Source organism: Canis lupus, chromosome 37 (genome assembly GCF_011100685.1).
Source record: "Canis lupus familiaris isolate Mischka breed German Shepherd chromosome 37, alternate assembly UU_Cfam_GSD_1.0, whole genome shotgun sequence".
Taxonomy (NCBI): Eukaryota; Metazoa; Chordata; class Mammalia; order Carnivora; family Canidae; genus Canis; species Canis lupus.
The window spans coordinates 1,128,555-1,142,339 of record NC_049258.1 but is presented as its reverse complement, the minus strand read 5'-3'; the positions used below and the strand labels follow the sequence as shown (position 1 = coordinate 1,142,339).

Genomic DNA, 13,785 nt, shown 5'->3' with positions numbered 1-13,785 from the left:
AGTTAAGTACCTACCTATATTTTTCTCATCATACAAGTTGTCTTGTCTTCTCATCAAAAAAAAAAAAAAAAAATCAAAGATGTATGTGGTCCACTCTGAGAGCCAATGCATACAAAAAAATCCACCCAATAAATATATGGACACATTCTGACGACAGAAAAACTGGCTGACTTCAGAAAGAAAAAGGACAACCTAGTCCATTTTAACTTTTGGTGGAAAACATCCTTACATTATGTCATTGGGAACCTGAAGGCAGAAAGAGTGTGTTCTAAAAAACCTAACTAGGGGATCCCTGGGTGGCTCAGTGGTTGAGCACCTGCCTTCGGCCCACGGCGTGACCCCGGGGTCCTGGATGGAGTCCTGCGTCGAACTCCCTGCATGGAGCCTGCTTCTCCCTCTGCCTGTGTCTCTGCCTTTCTGTTTCTCATGAATAAATAAAATCTAAAAAAAAAAAGAAAAACCCATAACTAAAATGAGGATATTCTGAATGGCCCTACAGTATAAGACTGTGCTACCAAAGAAATCACTGTCTTCTGGGAAGGATAATCAGTAGCAGGGTATGGGACTAGACCACAGGTGTCTGGTTTAACAGTTCACAGTTGAAAGTGGTACGTGGTACGTAGTCTCAGAAAAATTTTAAAACGCTTCTGCTGAGCCAGTTACCGGTAAGACTCCACCTACGTATGTACTACTTAATTATCTTCCTACATACTTGAGCCCAAGTGACCTGTCAGCAGAGGGTATCTGTGACAGTTATAAGAGAATGGTCCTGCTTGCTTAGGATTTTGTGTGGGTGTTGAACATGGCACTTTAAACACAAATTTATGAGGTGCAAACTTTTAATGCAAAGATGACTCATAAAGTTTCAGAATGCGTAAATATGAAGCACAATCTAACTTACACCATCATTGGTGCTCACCCACAGCTAAACTAGGCTGTTTACCAAATTGCTCGGACTGCCAGGACACTCACAAACTTTGCCACTTTTCATAAATTGATGAGGAAAATTCTCAGCTGAGGTTAACACTTGTGTGGCACTACCAACTTGTCTCGAACAAGTGTTCTATTTATTTCATCTGCATTTTCAACATGTTTGATGGCAGCACTCAATTAACTCTGAGTTTGTGAAGAAGTCAATGTTTTGGAGAAGTTGCACTGGAAAACTTAAATAGACAGCAGTTGCACAATAAAGTAAAATAATTAAATAGAGAAAATTTCTCACTGAAGTGTCTGGAACCAGGCGATAATAACATGGGGAAAAAATAAAATAGAAAAAGGATCATAAGGGCAGCCCCGGTGGTGCAGAGGTTTAGCGCCGCCTGCAGCCCAGGGCATGATCCTGGAGAGACCCTGGATCGAGTCCCACGTCGGGCTCCCTGCATGGAGCCTGCTTCTCCCTCTGCCTGTGTCTCTGCCTCTCTCTCTCTCTATCTCTATGAATAAATAAAATCTTAAAAAAAAAAGAAAAAGGATCATAATTAAACATTTCATATTTATGTTGAAAAAACCCCAAGACTAGGATTTTATCTGATTCATTTCTGATGTTCCTTGAGAGTTTTAACCAATTGCTATAAAAATTCCTTTTAATTGAAGATGAATTTGTAAAGACTAAACCTTTAACATTACTGGAGTGATATGTTGGAAGTAATTTAGCTGTCAGAAAAATAACCTTGGAAATTGTGACCAAATAGATACAACCAGGAGACCTAGAATTCAATAGGATGTTGTGTTGTTTTCATACTTGAAAATTTTGTGGCCTTTAAAAGACAGGGAGAATATGAAATAAAGAAATAAAGGAGCTTAGTTAACCAATTCTGTAAAAAGAACCTATCATTGTTCATAGTTCCCTTAAAAGTGTTTGTTAAAATTTGTTAAACTTAGAGAAAGATTTACAAGTTCAAATTAAAAAATAAAGTTCTAAAAAAAAATAATAAAGTTCTGATTAGCTTTTTCTGCATACAAAAGATAAAAAGACCTTCAAGGTATTTACTTTTTTTTAATTTTCACAGGTCGGCAGACACGAAGTCAGAGGTTTTAAAGCTTGAACCATTGCCTACTCAAAAAAGTAAGAAAAGCCCTGGCCCTACAAAAATCTCAGAAGATGAAAGTTACCAGCGTACCTGATGTTTATAGTATCTAAAGAAACTAATTTAACCAATTATAATACATGTATAAAATGGAAAAAATACACAGTATTAACCTATCAATGCTGCACCACCTATGACAAACATACAAACTGCACACACATGATATTATATAGGACAATGCCCATATTCTCAGAGGATAGCATGTGAAATGTATAGGGGTAAAGACTGCATGATGTCTTCTGCTTATTTTAAAATGATTCAGAAAAAAATAGATATAAATAGGTAAAGCAAATACAGAAACTGTTAATAATTATTAAATCTAAGTGTTAGGAATATGGTTATTCATTGTACTTCTCTTAAAAACTTCTTTTGTTTGAAATTTTTTATTATAAAAACTTAGAGAATAAATATATTGAGGAAAAAAAAAAAAAAACCCTAGCTCTAGCATTTAGCTTTTGATCAATTCTATGTAAAATAAGAATCATCTTACAGAGTCAATCAGGAAATAGTTAACGGTAAGGTTTCTGGTTTAAGATTAAACATTCACAATAAAAATATATTTCTGGACATTGGATCATTCTTTTATTAATTTTGGAGGCCCATGTGAGAATCTCATTTATGAGGACACCCACAGATAATAATGAATAAAGCTTAGATTCCCTGAAACAACACCCATGCACACAGCTGGACCATAAGGTGGTTTTTAGTTAAGTAGCAGCTACCATATATGGTTATATGCTGTAACCTGTTACAAACAAAACATTTACTCAATTCTAACTTTAGCTGTTTACCAACCAAATTCATTTCCTATAAAAGATAGACCTCCTCCTAGTTTCATTAGATTAATATGTCGGTTGATTTTCTTTTGAAGACTCAGTGCAGTCAGTATTAAGTGAAGTTACAAGAATACAAGCAAAAGAGGTCAAATGTGTCAGTAATACCTTAACATTTGAGTAACCAAGTGAACAGACTATATGTGAGAAAATTCCTTGCACGCTTATGTAGGTTGTAATACCACCACCTGTAACTAGTGTAAGGTACACTAGGTGCGAGGAGCCTCATAATCACCAAATCCTAAAGCTTTTTCCAAGTGGTTTTACTAATTAAGGGCAAGAAAAAGCACACGTCCCCCCTGCCTTTTGTAGGTTCAGTGGGACTGTCAAAAAAGAATTCTTATCCTGATCTAAGCAGATCTAACTGGCATTCAGCATCAAAAACAACTTTTTTTTTTTTTTGTCTAAGTAGTCTCAAAGTCTAAAAAACATTCACACCACAATGGCTTTCGAGCACATCTCACCCCTTTCTGTGAACTATCCTAGACCTGGCTGATCTCTTCTGCATCTCAATCACGGAATGTTTTCTTTCACCTGTAAAATACCTACTAAGTACACAGGATACACTTACATGTCAGCTCCTTATTCATTCCAACTCTGTAACACATTGGGATCTGCATTTTATCTGAGTGGTATTAGTTCCCATTCAACTAGGTATGGGATTCACAAGGGACAAGGATCACGCCTTGCTTCCTCTGTGGTCCCCCCCTGCATCCCACCGTCTAGCACAGTGTAGGGACCAGTGAAGCCCTCAGTTCATCTACTAAACTCATCGATTAACTTCACTGCAGGGGTGCTTGGGTGGCTTGGTGGGTTAAAGCATTCAACTGTTGATTTCAGCTCGAGTTGTGTGATCTCAGGTGGTGAGGCCGAGCCTGAACTCTCATCAGGCTCCACACTGGGGGTGAGGCCTGCTTGAAATTCTCTCCCTCTGCTCCTCCCTCACCTCTCCCCAGCGTTTTCTCTCTCTCTCTCTCTCTCTCTCTCTCTCTCGACTTCACTCTCTCAAAAAACAAAACAAAACAAAAGAAAACCACCTTCATTGCAAAGCTTCTGCTAATCTCTATCCTAGGTGAGCTCAGTATCTTATCATTAGTGGTAATACTGAGGCCAAATCACATTAACACTTTAAAAATATTAGTATATGATAAATGTTAAATCCTAACGTTCCTCCTTTTATTAATTTAGTTGGTTAGATATGGTGGGTCACTTTTACAATGTCTTTGTGAACCTCTCTCATGTGAGAATGACACAAACCAAACCAAACCGTATCCCCCATCAAGGCCAGAGTCAACAGAGTACCTGTTTGCCAAATAACTTTCTAGAAATGAAGGTAGCTGATAATAATGTTTCATCCTGACTTCAGACATAAGTCCTGGGCCTGGCCCCTTACACCATAGCCTAGCCCTAATAACCATTGAGGGGAGGCGGGGCGGGGTGGGGGGGGGCTAGTATTACTTACTGTGAAAAGTGCTTTGCAGAAAGTTCTATACACATAAATGTGTGAGGCACAGAAAATCTTTATTGCCACAGGAAGCAAGTGCACTCGTCCCACCTCACCAACAGATTTAAGAGTCACAGAAACGCAGACTTCACATAATAAAGTACAACACAGACTTGGGGAGAAATGGTCCCTTGGACTATATTGGCTGTAATACTGAGGTAACCAATTGACCTTGTTCAGTGAAAATACCTCTAACACAATGAAAAAAATCAACTAGTTATAACATCCAATTCATATATACAATTCAAATAAAAATATATATTATTTGCTTCAATGTATAGCAAATTTAATACATTAGTGTTTACAAAATAAAAACTGTATTCTACTGAAATTTTTCTTGTGCTTCCCCCTTATCATTACGCTTGAAAGACCAGGAAAGTATGATACTTAAGGAAACTTATTTATGGATTTAAAGATGCAGATGCAGTGTGTGGGTCCATGAAAGACAGATAAATATTAACTGGAAGATTACCGCATCTTTAAAAATTGTTGCTTATTAAAATCTACAAACTTGAACTGTAAGACACAATTAAAAAAAACCCACAAAATTTCTCAAAATAGATTAGAATACAGGAAACGTTTCATGAAACTACTGAGATACTAACCAGTTCTATGGCTAATATTAAAAACTGAACAATCTATTTAAATTGTACTCATACTATTTCTACACACAGTGAACAATACAACCACAATAATCAACCTCAAGCTAGCAACAAAGTTGCAAGGTCCATAAAAAGCTTCTTCAGTGGGCAAAACACTATGGTACAATTAAAACATTTAGGTAGGAAAAAGAGCCTTTCAATAGTATAAAAGTTGTTTACTGGTGTTTCTACCATAAAGCTAGTCTACAAATCAAAATGAAAAAGCAATTATATATGTGACAGTGATCAGAGACTACAGTCCAGACATTTCATCTAACATGTGGCTGATGAATTTTAGTATAACAAATTATGACTTAATATTTTTTTTTACGCAGTTATGACCTAGAGCAGAACTAAAAACCAAAAAACCACATATTCCAGTTCAGTATGCTGTTCTCAGCAATACCTGGGTTTAGATGAATCTGGAGGAAGTAGGTAAGCTGTCAAATATCTTCTCTTAAACCAAAAGAAAAAATGTAAATTGGCAGAAATAGTATTTTTTTTTTAAACCATGGATTCCAATGTGTAATTCTCATAAGTATGCAAGGACATTATTAACATTTAGTCACACACACACCCCCAAATATGCACACAGCCTATTAATTAAATAGGGGGAAGGGATGAAAACATACTTTCAAGCTAAAATGGATCTTAAGAAAAAACTGCATACACATATATGAAAGGCATACAAGGTTGTGAAATAAATAACGAATCCAGGTGTCAACTAAACCTCCTCAGAATTATGCCTGCAAATGTGGGGTAGTGATTGTCCACACCTGTATGGTCTGGGCGAGCCCCGACTTTCTCTGATTCCATCCAGGACATAAAGAAGAATTTCAACCTATAAAATGGTTCTCACTCTATTATATTATTAGAGCCTTTTTAACAGTCACCATCCTTTTCACATTTGGGGTTAACTTACATATGTCTTAATCCATTCAACACCTTCTTAAATAGCAATATTTAAGTCACGGCTTTTGCACATCAGTTCAGTTGTTTCAAGTTCTCTGTCCAAGTAGTAGCTTCCTATTTTTATGATATAATGATATAAGCATTCTGAGTCAACTAAGTAAGAGATTTCTACTCTATTGCTCATCTTTTTAACTTTACTTTAGTATTTATTAATTGCATAAATGTGCCTGACTAAGCCAGCAAAAGTGACATTTTACGACTAAAAATGACACATTTCCCGTTAAACAAAATCAGTTTTATCAAATATTAAATCCACAATATTTTCCTTGGTTTAAGTTGAGCATTTGCTTTCCATTTTTCCAAAGTCACTGCAACCCTGCCAATAACTACATCACTTAAACTTTCTTTATGACTGCAAAGATTCTAAACTAACATATAATTTTATGCTAAACACACTTAAAAGTAGACAGTGAAATTTCAAGTAAAATAAACTGTTTCCACATTTATTGGACCAAAAGGCCTCCACATCTAGATTTTACTTCTATAAATTAGACAAATACATTGTACATTCTTAAATAATGAATGCTTACAATATTAATTTGTAAGCTTTTCTACATAAAATGACTTACACAGGAATGTGAATGGATCAATATTTCTGTTACAGACTGCAACATTCTCTCAATTTTCTCTTTTGTGGCTGTTGTTTTGTCTTCCTGGTTTCCGCAGACTACCGTATCAGTCCTTATGCTTTGGCTATGAATCTGTTTGAGCTGAATGAGGCAACGTTGGTTATTAAGGCTTATTTCTATGATGGAGCATTATCCTTAAATCGAATGCCATTTCCAGAGAATAGTGGGAGAATCACAGCTATCTTGAATCTTCAGGCTCTGTTTTGATGACTTTCTTTTCTAAAGTAAAAGCTGAGTGAGGGTAGTCTTTTAAAATCCCAAGATTCTCTGCATAAAAATGGAAACACAAAGAGTGCAAATACTTTAAATCAATGAATCACAAAAAAACAAATTCCAACTTATGAAACAAACCCCTAAACTCCATAGAACAGTATCAACTATTCATAATTCTGCGATTCCATACAAAAATTTTGTGTTTACAGAGTTGCAGTTAAGAGCTTGGATTCTGGATTTAAATTCCATCTCTGCCAATTAGTAGCTATATACATCTCTAGGCAACTTACACACCTCTCTAGGCCTTAGTATCTTTCTTCATCTATAAAATGGGGGATAGTACCTATATAAGGTGGCATGAGAGTCAAATTCTGAAAGACACAAAAAGCCACTTAGCACATAGACCATATTTTTATTTAATGCTTAGTTCAACATGATAAAAAACCATGTAAACTAAAACTGGTCATGCATATACAACAAAGTTACTAGCTAAAATATTTAATTACTATCAATGAAAAAATGAGACAGAAAACATCTTCCGGGACGCCTGGGTGGCTCAGTGGTTGAGCGCAGGGCGTGATCCTGGAGTCCTGGGATCAAGTCCCCCATCAGGCTCCCTGAAGGGAGCCTGCTTCTCCCTCTGCCTATGTCTCTGCTTCTCTGTCTTTCATGAATAAATAAATAAAATCTTAAAAAAATAAAAAGAAAACATCTTCCATATTTAAACATGGAACTGTGTTTAAAAGTTCTATCCATGATACATTAGGGTGGGAGAAACAGGGATAAGACTACTTTCATAAGGAATCATTCCTTGGGTTATGTGTATATAGTTATCTCAACCTCACGAAAACACTACAGAATAACAACAAAATGTAGTTTCTATGTGAAATACTGGAAGACAGATACCTATACACAAAACACACTTTGAAAAGGATTCTAGAAGTGTAACCAAAACTAAATAAAGCCTTATCTGAAATCAGTTCAATTTATGAATTTACTCACTCTATGCAAAAGTGGATTTTAAATTTAGCAAGAGTATAAAAAAAAAGTAGCTACCATTTACTGAATTCCTATCAGCCAGGCAATTCATATATGCTACCCTGTTCAATGCTTATAACTACTCTATGCAGGAGAAATTATGTCTGTTTTACAGACAAAGCAACAGACTTCAAGTGACTCCTAAAGTTACTCACTTTAACTCAAAGACGGAATGATACTAGATACTTTCAAATGGTGCTGGTCTCTACTACTTAGTGTCTAACTCACTTTCTCTTGGGGAAAAATAGGCAGACATCTAACTATAATAAAAGAAGAGCTTATCCTTTTATGGAGTTCAGTTTATTCTGAAATATAAATATCATCCCCAACATGCATCTGCAAGAAAAGTTTAGATTTTGGTATACAAGGTTTCTTAGTGGGAGAGCAAACACATAATCCATCAATTTCATAGTATGAAAGGCTGGAAAAAGGCAACAGCATAACTCAAATCAGCCATGGATTATTTGGTTTAAAATTCTGAAATAAATAAATAAATAAATAAATAAATAAATAAATAAATAAATAAATAAATAAATAAATAAAATTCTGTATAAGGGCAGCTCAGTGGTTTAGCGCCGCCTTCAGCCCAGGCCGTGAACCTGGAGTCCCGGGATCAAGTCCCACGTCGGGCTCCCGGCAAGGAGCCTGCTTCTCCCTCTGCCTGTGCCTCTGCCTCTCTCTCTGTCTCTCATGAATGAATGAATGAATGAATGAATGAATGAATGAATAAATAAATAAATAAATAAATAAATATAAAAATCTGTATAAAAGTCACCATTTGTGTAATAGATAATCAAAACTGTATCAACCTTTATGAGTTTCCCCTGTCAAATCTTTGGAATACTATGTTCTAAAAACGACTGGCTATTATTAGGGCAATCTTATTTCCAAGGGGAGAAAAACTGACTAGTAGCATTGTTAGTAATGACTTTTTCTTGGCTGGGGGGAGGGGACGCAGAGGGGTGGTGGAGATGTGGAAGATTGGAAAGTAGAATTTAAAGATGTTTTATTCAAGTGTTACTGTCTCTCATCACATCCCATTTTCTTACCTGACTGGGACTTTGCCTCACTGGAGTAAAGTCTACTCAGCTCTCCATCCACCACAAAATGATGCGGTTGTCTGTTCTGTAAATTAGGCATTCGGAGATTCAAAGGTCTTTCTCCTAATGAAAAGGAAGAAAAAACCCAATATGAATAATATTAAAAACACACTATTGGTTTTTCTTAAAAATATGTTTTCACAAATTTCCTAAACACTCCTTAGGGAAGGAGTAAGGAAAGGCAACAGGTACCGAAGAATTTAAATAATAGCTAGAGGAATATTTTAAATAATAATTGAGAAGGGAAATGGCAATTCATGCTAGTTCCAAGGTTTTACAATTCTATCAGGACGTTTTTTAAGAGGGATACGTAAACTAAAGACAGATTTCCAGTAAGTACTCCAATTCTGGCATATGGTAACATCCTCATCCCCTCTGTAAGGCATTCTCTTACTACCAGTGCAATTATTTTACCAAGACATGTCATTAACCACATAATAACAAATATCAAGACAGAGATGGCTTCAAACAATTGCCTAATCCTAAACAGCAAGAACAAAACTTATAGCAAATCCATTAAAACAGAATTAGCACAGATATGGTAAAATGTTTTACACGCCAAATCATCTCTCTCATGAACCTAAATCTACATACTCAGCTGACTGCCACCCCAAACTGCATTATCCTGGTTTCACGAATTAAAGTCATCCAATCTTTAATTTTGGTTTTGCTTAACTCTTTTAAGTCATAACCGTCAAGGATGACTAGAGAAGTTAAACAAGAGCTCAACTAAACAGTTTCTGTAATATTTTTAAAAAGGAAGAATGCTCTTCTCCTCCAGCACTCTGATCTGCTGATATATTTTATCCAACACTTAGAAAATGCTTGTTAAGATGGTGTTCTCACTTAGAAATCTTTTTTTTTTTTTTTTTTTGACAATGGCAGCCACTCTCTAGAAAAGTATAACAATAATATGTAAAACATCGGGATGCCTGGATGGCTCAGCAGTTGAATATCTGCCCTAGGCCCAGGGCATGATCCTGGAGTCCTGGGATCGAGTCCCACATCGGGCTGGGCTCCCCACATGGAGCCTGCTTCTCCCTCTGCCTGTGTCTCTGGCTCTCTCTGTGTGTCTCATGAATAAATAAATAAAATCTTAAAATAATAATAATAATAATAATAATAATAATAATAATAATAAGTAAAACAACATTTTTTTTTTCAAACATGTATCATTACTTGGAACTAGAGGATATACTTCTATATTATATATTGTACATTTTCCTCCATTAGGGTGTAAGCTCCAAGCCACTGATGCATCTTTGGTGCCTAGAAGAGCACCTGGCACACAAGAGATACTATGAGTAAATGATGATGATTTGAGATTTTCTTCATGGGTGAATACAAAAAAAAATGAAAATAGTTTTTTTAAATGATGAAAATATTCATCAATCATAGCTTTCTAAACTTAAGAATTCAAGAGAACAATTTCCAATGTCCCACATAAAATATCTTCATAGGGAATGTAGGCCAATCTAAAGCCTGAAAGCACATAAAATTTCTTCAAGTCTCTTCCATTCCTATAATATCTCTACAAATCTCTGTATTCTTGTCATAGTACTTTAGAAGTACTTACTGTACTCTCTTAGAAACCAAATATTATAAACATCATAGAAAAATTTGTTTGTGAAGTCTAAGAAAATACGAAATTGTGATCTTTTTTTTTTTTTTTTTTTTGAAATTGTGATCTTTTAAAAAATGATAAATGTCTCCCATGGAATCAGTTTCTTTGGGGAGAAGGATCTACACTGTTTACACGTCCCATTCCCACTCACCCTTTACAAAATAAGTGTCAACTGTGTATGTCAGCTAATTTAGGGATGAGGTAAAACACAAACATATAAACCAAACTCTGCTAATTAAATCTGCAGGATCAAATTTTTCTTTTGAAAAAGACAATTTAAAAACTAATTTTTATAAAGAATGTATAACAATCTATAAAATATCAGTATTTAAAAATAAGCTAACTTTTGTTTCTCTTTAAAGTGCACATAGTAACTGGCTCTCAAAATGTAGGTCACTCTAAGATATACCTTGTCCATCAGAATTATCAGAAGTCACACCATTAGGGCTGTGCTCTTCTGAGGTTTGCCTGTAAAGTCCTGCAGAGAGTCTTCTCTCAGCATGCTGCAGTCTCTCATAGCCAGCTGGGGTGCAAAGGAACTCCATCTGCTTTGCCATCACCTTTTCAGGCTGCTAGTAAGTAAAGCAAAAATAAAATCAGTAACTAAAACATTCTACATTTTTTTTAATGGTTTAAAGATGCCTATTTCAGACTCCAGGCAAATATATTTAGTATTCATTAAATTAGTTCACACTTCATGTGGTATACACGTTCCATAAATATGCTTAGATGTCTCTATCATGTTAAAACATAAAATGTTGGAATCTGTGCAAAAGAAAAAAAATCTTCCTGCACATCCTTTAAAGAGAATTCCATTTCAGCTCAAAGGCAAAATAACCTTAGCTTTGTTTCCCCAAGTACTGAGTCCTTTAAAATATTTTTTTTTTAAAAGGAACCTCAGAGCAACAGCAACATCTGCTATAAACTGCTTCTAACACACAGGGTGAGATCTTGGCATTTTTATTTTAGGATTTGGCACTATATCTACTCTGATATGATGACAGTATGTTGGGGGAGGAAAGGTGTAAAATGGCTGTCTAGAAGAACAAGACAAACACACCTCCCACCAAAATTAAACAATGCAAATTATGCAGGAAAAACACCAGTGCCAACAAGACTCTTCCCCTTCATCATGGAATGAAACTGCAGTATTTCCCAACCAATCATAAAAAGACACGCTTAAAATACACAAGTAAATAGAAATTCATCTTTGCATGTGTTTTATAAGTTCTTTCTTTATGTATTGCTTTAAATTACTTTTATATGATGTTCAAAGCAGTGCATTTGTGTTATTTTGCCAAGGACGTTAATAGTCAAAATGCAGATATGAATCACTGCCATGCCACATAGAAGAATAGTATAAGGAAGTAGCTATATAAAATTAGTTACAAAAAAATCTCAATTCACAATAGAAAAAAAACAATAAATGAAAAGTATTAATTCACAGAAGAGGATAAAATCTTATACTATTTTTCTGAATGCACATAAACCAGATCAAAAGGAGCTTGTAACTTCAATTCATTTGAACTTATTACTAATTAATTGATAAAATTTCAGCAAGATTTCCAAGGAGGAAATGTATTTTTCATTGTCTTCAGAAGAAGTAACAAAACTTGGCACTACTGAGTTGGCCAAGAGCAATCACTAGCTGGAAGATCCACAGGCATAAAACCTATGGTGCTTTCTAAAAGGTGGCATTTGCAGAAATGACTTTTTTAAATGTTAATTTCAGCACAGGACAATTAAATAATAGCAAAAAGTGCCTGAAGCTACCTATTAAACGTAACTATTTTTTCTCATACATGAATCAAAATGATTTAGCCATAGCTACAATGTTGATGATTAATGTTTTATTGAGAACTAGTACTACTGTATCCAGAGTTGTATTACACACAGCCATAGTCAACATGGCTATTTTCCTGGTAGCAAATCGCTTCTTTTAAGTTTTCTTAAGTAGAGAATCTGTCTTTCTTCCTATAAAACTACAAAGAATAAGTATCACTGTATCAGATTTTACTCATTACGTTATTATTGCTATCTTGTTGATACAGCTGTGGATCAAATGACATTTCAAAAACAACACAAATCCAGTCCTTGGATGCTTAAAATGGACTCTAGCTGAAGAAGTCATTTATTTTTCAATCTACAGATAAATAATATGGAATGTTAACTGGTGGTTTACATTACCTGTGAACCAAGAGCAGCGAGTTCTTCACTCTTAGCTTTAGCTTGCTGGAAGAGTGTTTGCATAGAGTCCTGGAAATCTGGAAATCCATCCTATGGGTCAAAGAATAAGTCCTTTTTTACTTAGAGTTTGTAAATAAAATATCAACAACTCAGAAAACAGGGCAAAGAAAACCACGTTAATCCTACTACCCAAGTAATCATGATTAAGATTTTTTTTTCATGATTAAGATTTTAATGTATAATACTTCTTTTCAGTCTTTTATCTACAATTACCCTATTTCTACAGCTGTAACCTCACAATAATACAAATGAGAAAGATAGTAAGACTTATACATCACTGGAATACAGACTTCACAAGCATTTGTGAATAATAATGGTTATATAACATTTCATATAGCATTTCACCTAGTGGTTCAATTAGTGATAATCACTATATTCAATCAGATGTTTAGATTCTTTTTCTTATTCTTAGATTGAAAAACACTCCAAAAATATTTTCATAGAAATAGCATTTTCCGTAGCTTAGATTACCCAATACAGTCGATTCCTAGAAGTTCAATTACTGCAAAGGGATGAACATTTTTATGAACATTTTTCATTCACTACTTCCCCCAAGGGCCTTTACTAGTTAATCAAACCCTAAGTTTTTCTTGCCAGGACTGGGTGGTGTTGTTTTCTTCATTTTTGCCAATTCATATTTTTGTAATGAGATTCAAAATTTTTAAAACTTTTATATACTGTAGTTATATATATTTATAAATTCTTCTATCATTATAAGCTTCAAAAAGGTATCCTGCTTTAGAGATTTGATACTCAAACCTACCCTCTAATTTTTCTTTCTTTTTTTAAAAGATAGATTTATTTATTTATTTATTTATTTATTTATTTATTTATTTATTTATTTATTTATGATAGACATAGAGAGACAGAAAGAGAGGCAGAGACACAGGCAGAGGG

General features: G+C 34.9%; 1 protein-coding gene across 2 annotated transcripts in view; it reads right to left on the bottom strand.

Annotated features, from left to right (window-relative positions):
- Window positions 1-4,420: 4,420 nt before the first annotated feature.
- Window positions 4,421-13,785, bottom strand: part of NAB1 (NGFI-A binding protein 1) — a 36,797-nt gene continuing 27,432 nt past the window's right edge. The window contains exons 4-7 of one of the 2 annotated variants that reach the window (XM_038585177.1): window positions 12,829-12,918; window positions 11,051-11,213; window positions 8,967-9,080; window positions 4,421-6,933 (exon numbers count right to left, since the gene is read on the bottom strand). In XM_038585177.1, coding sequence (XP_038441105.1) covers window positions 6,845-6,933; window positions 8,967-9,080; window positions 11,051-11,213; window positions 12,829-12,918 — 456 coding nt within the window. In that variant the 3' untranslated portion in view covers window positions 4,421-6,844. The remainder of the gene's footprint in view (window positions 6,934-8,966; window positions 9,081-11,050; window positions 11,214-12,828; window positions 12,919-13,785) is intronic. The other variant, XM_038585178.1, reaches the window with a different exon arrangement.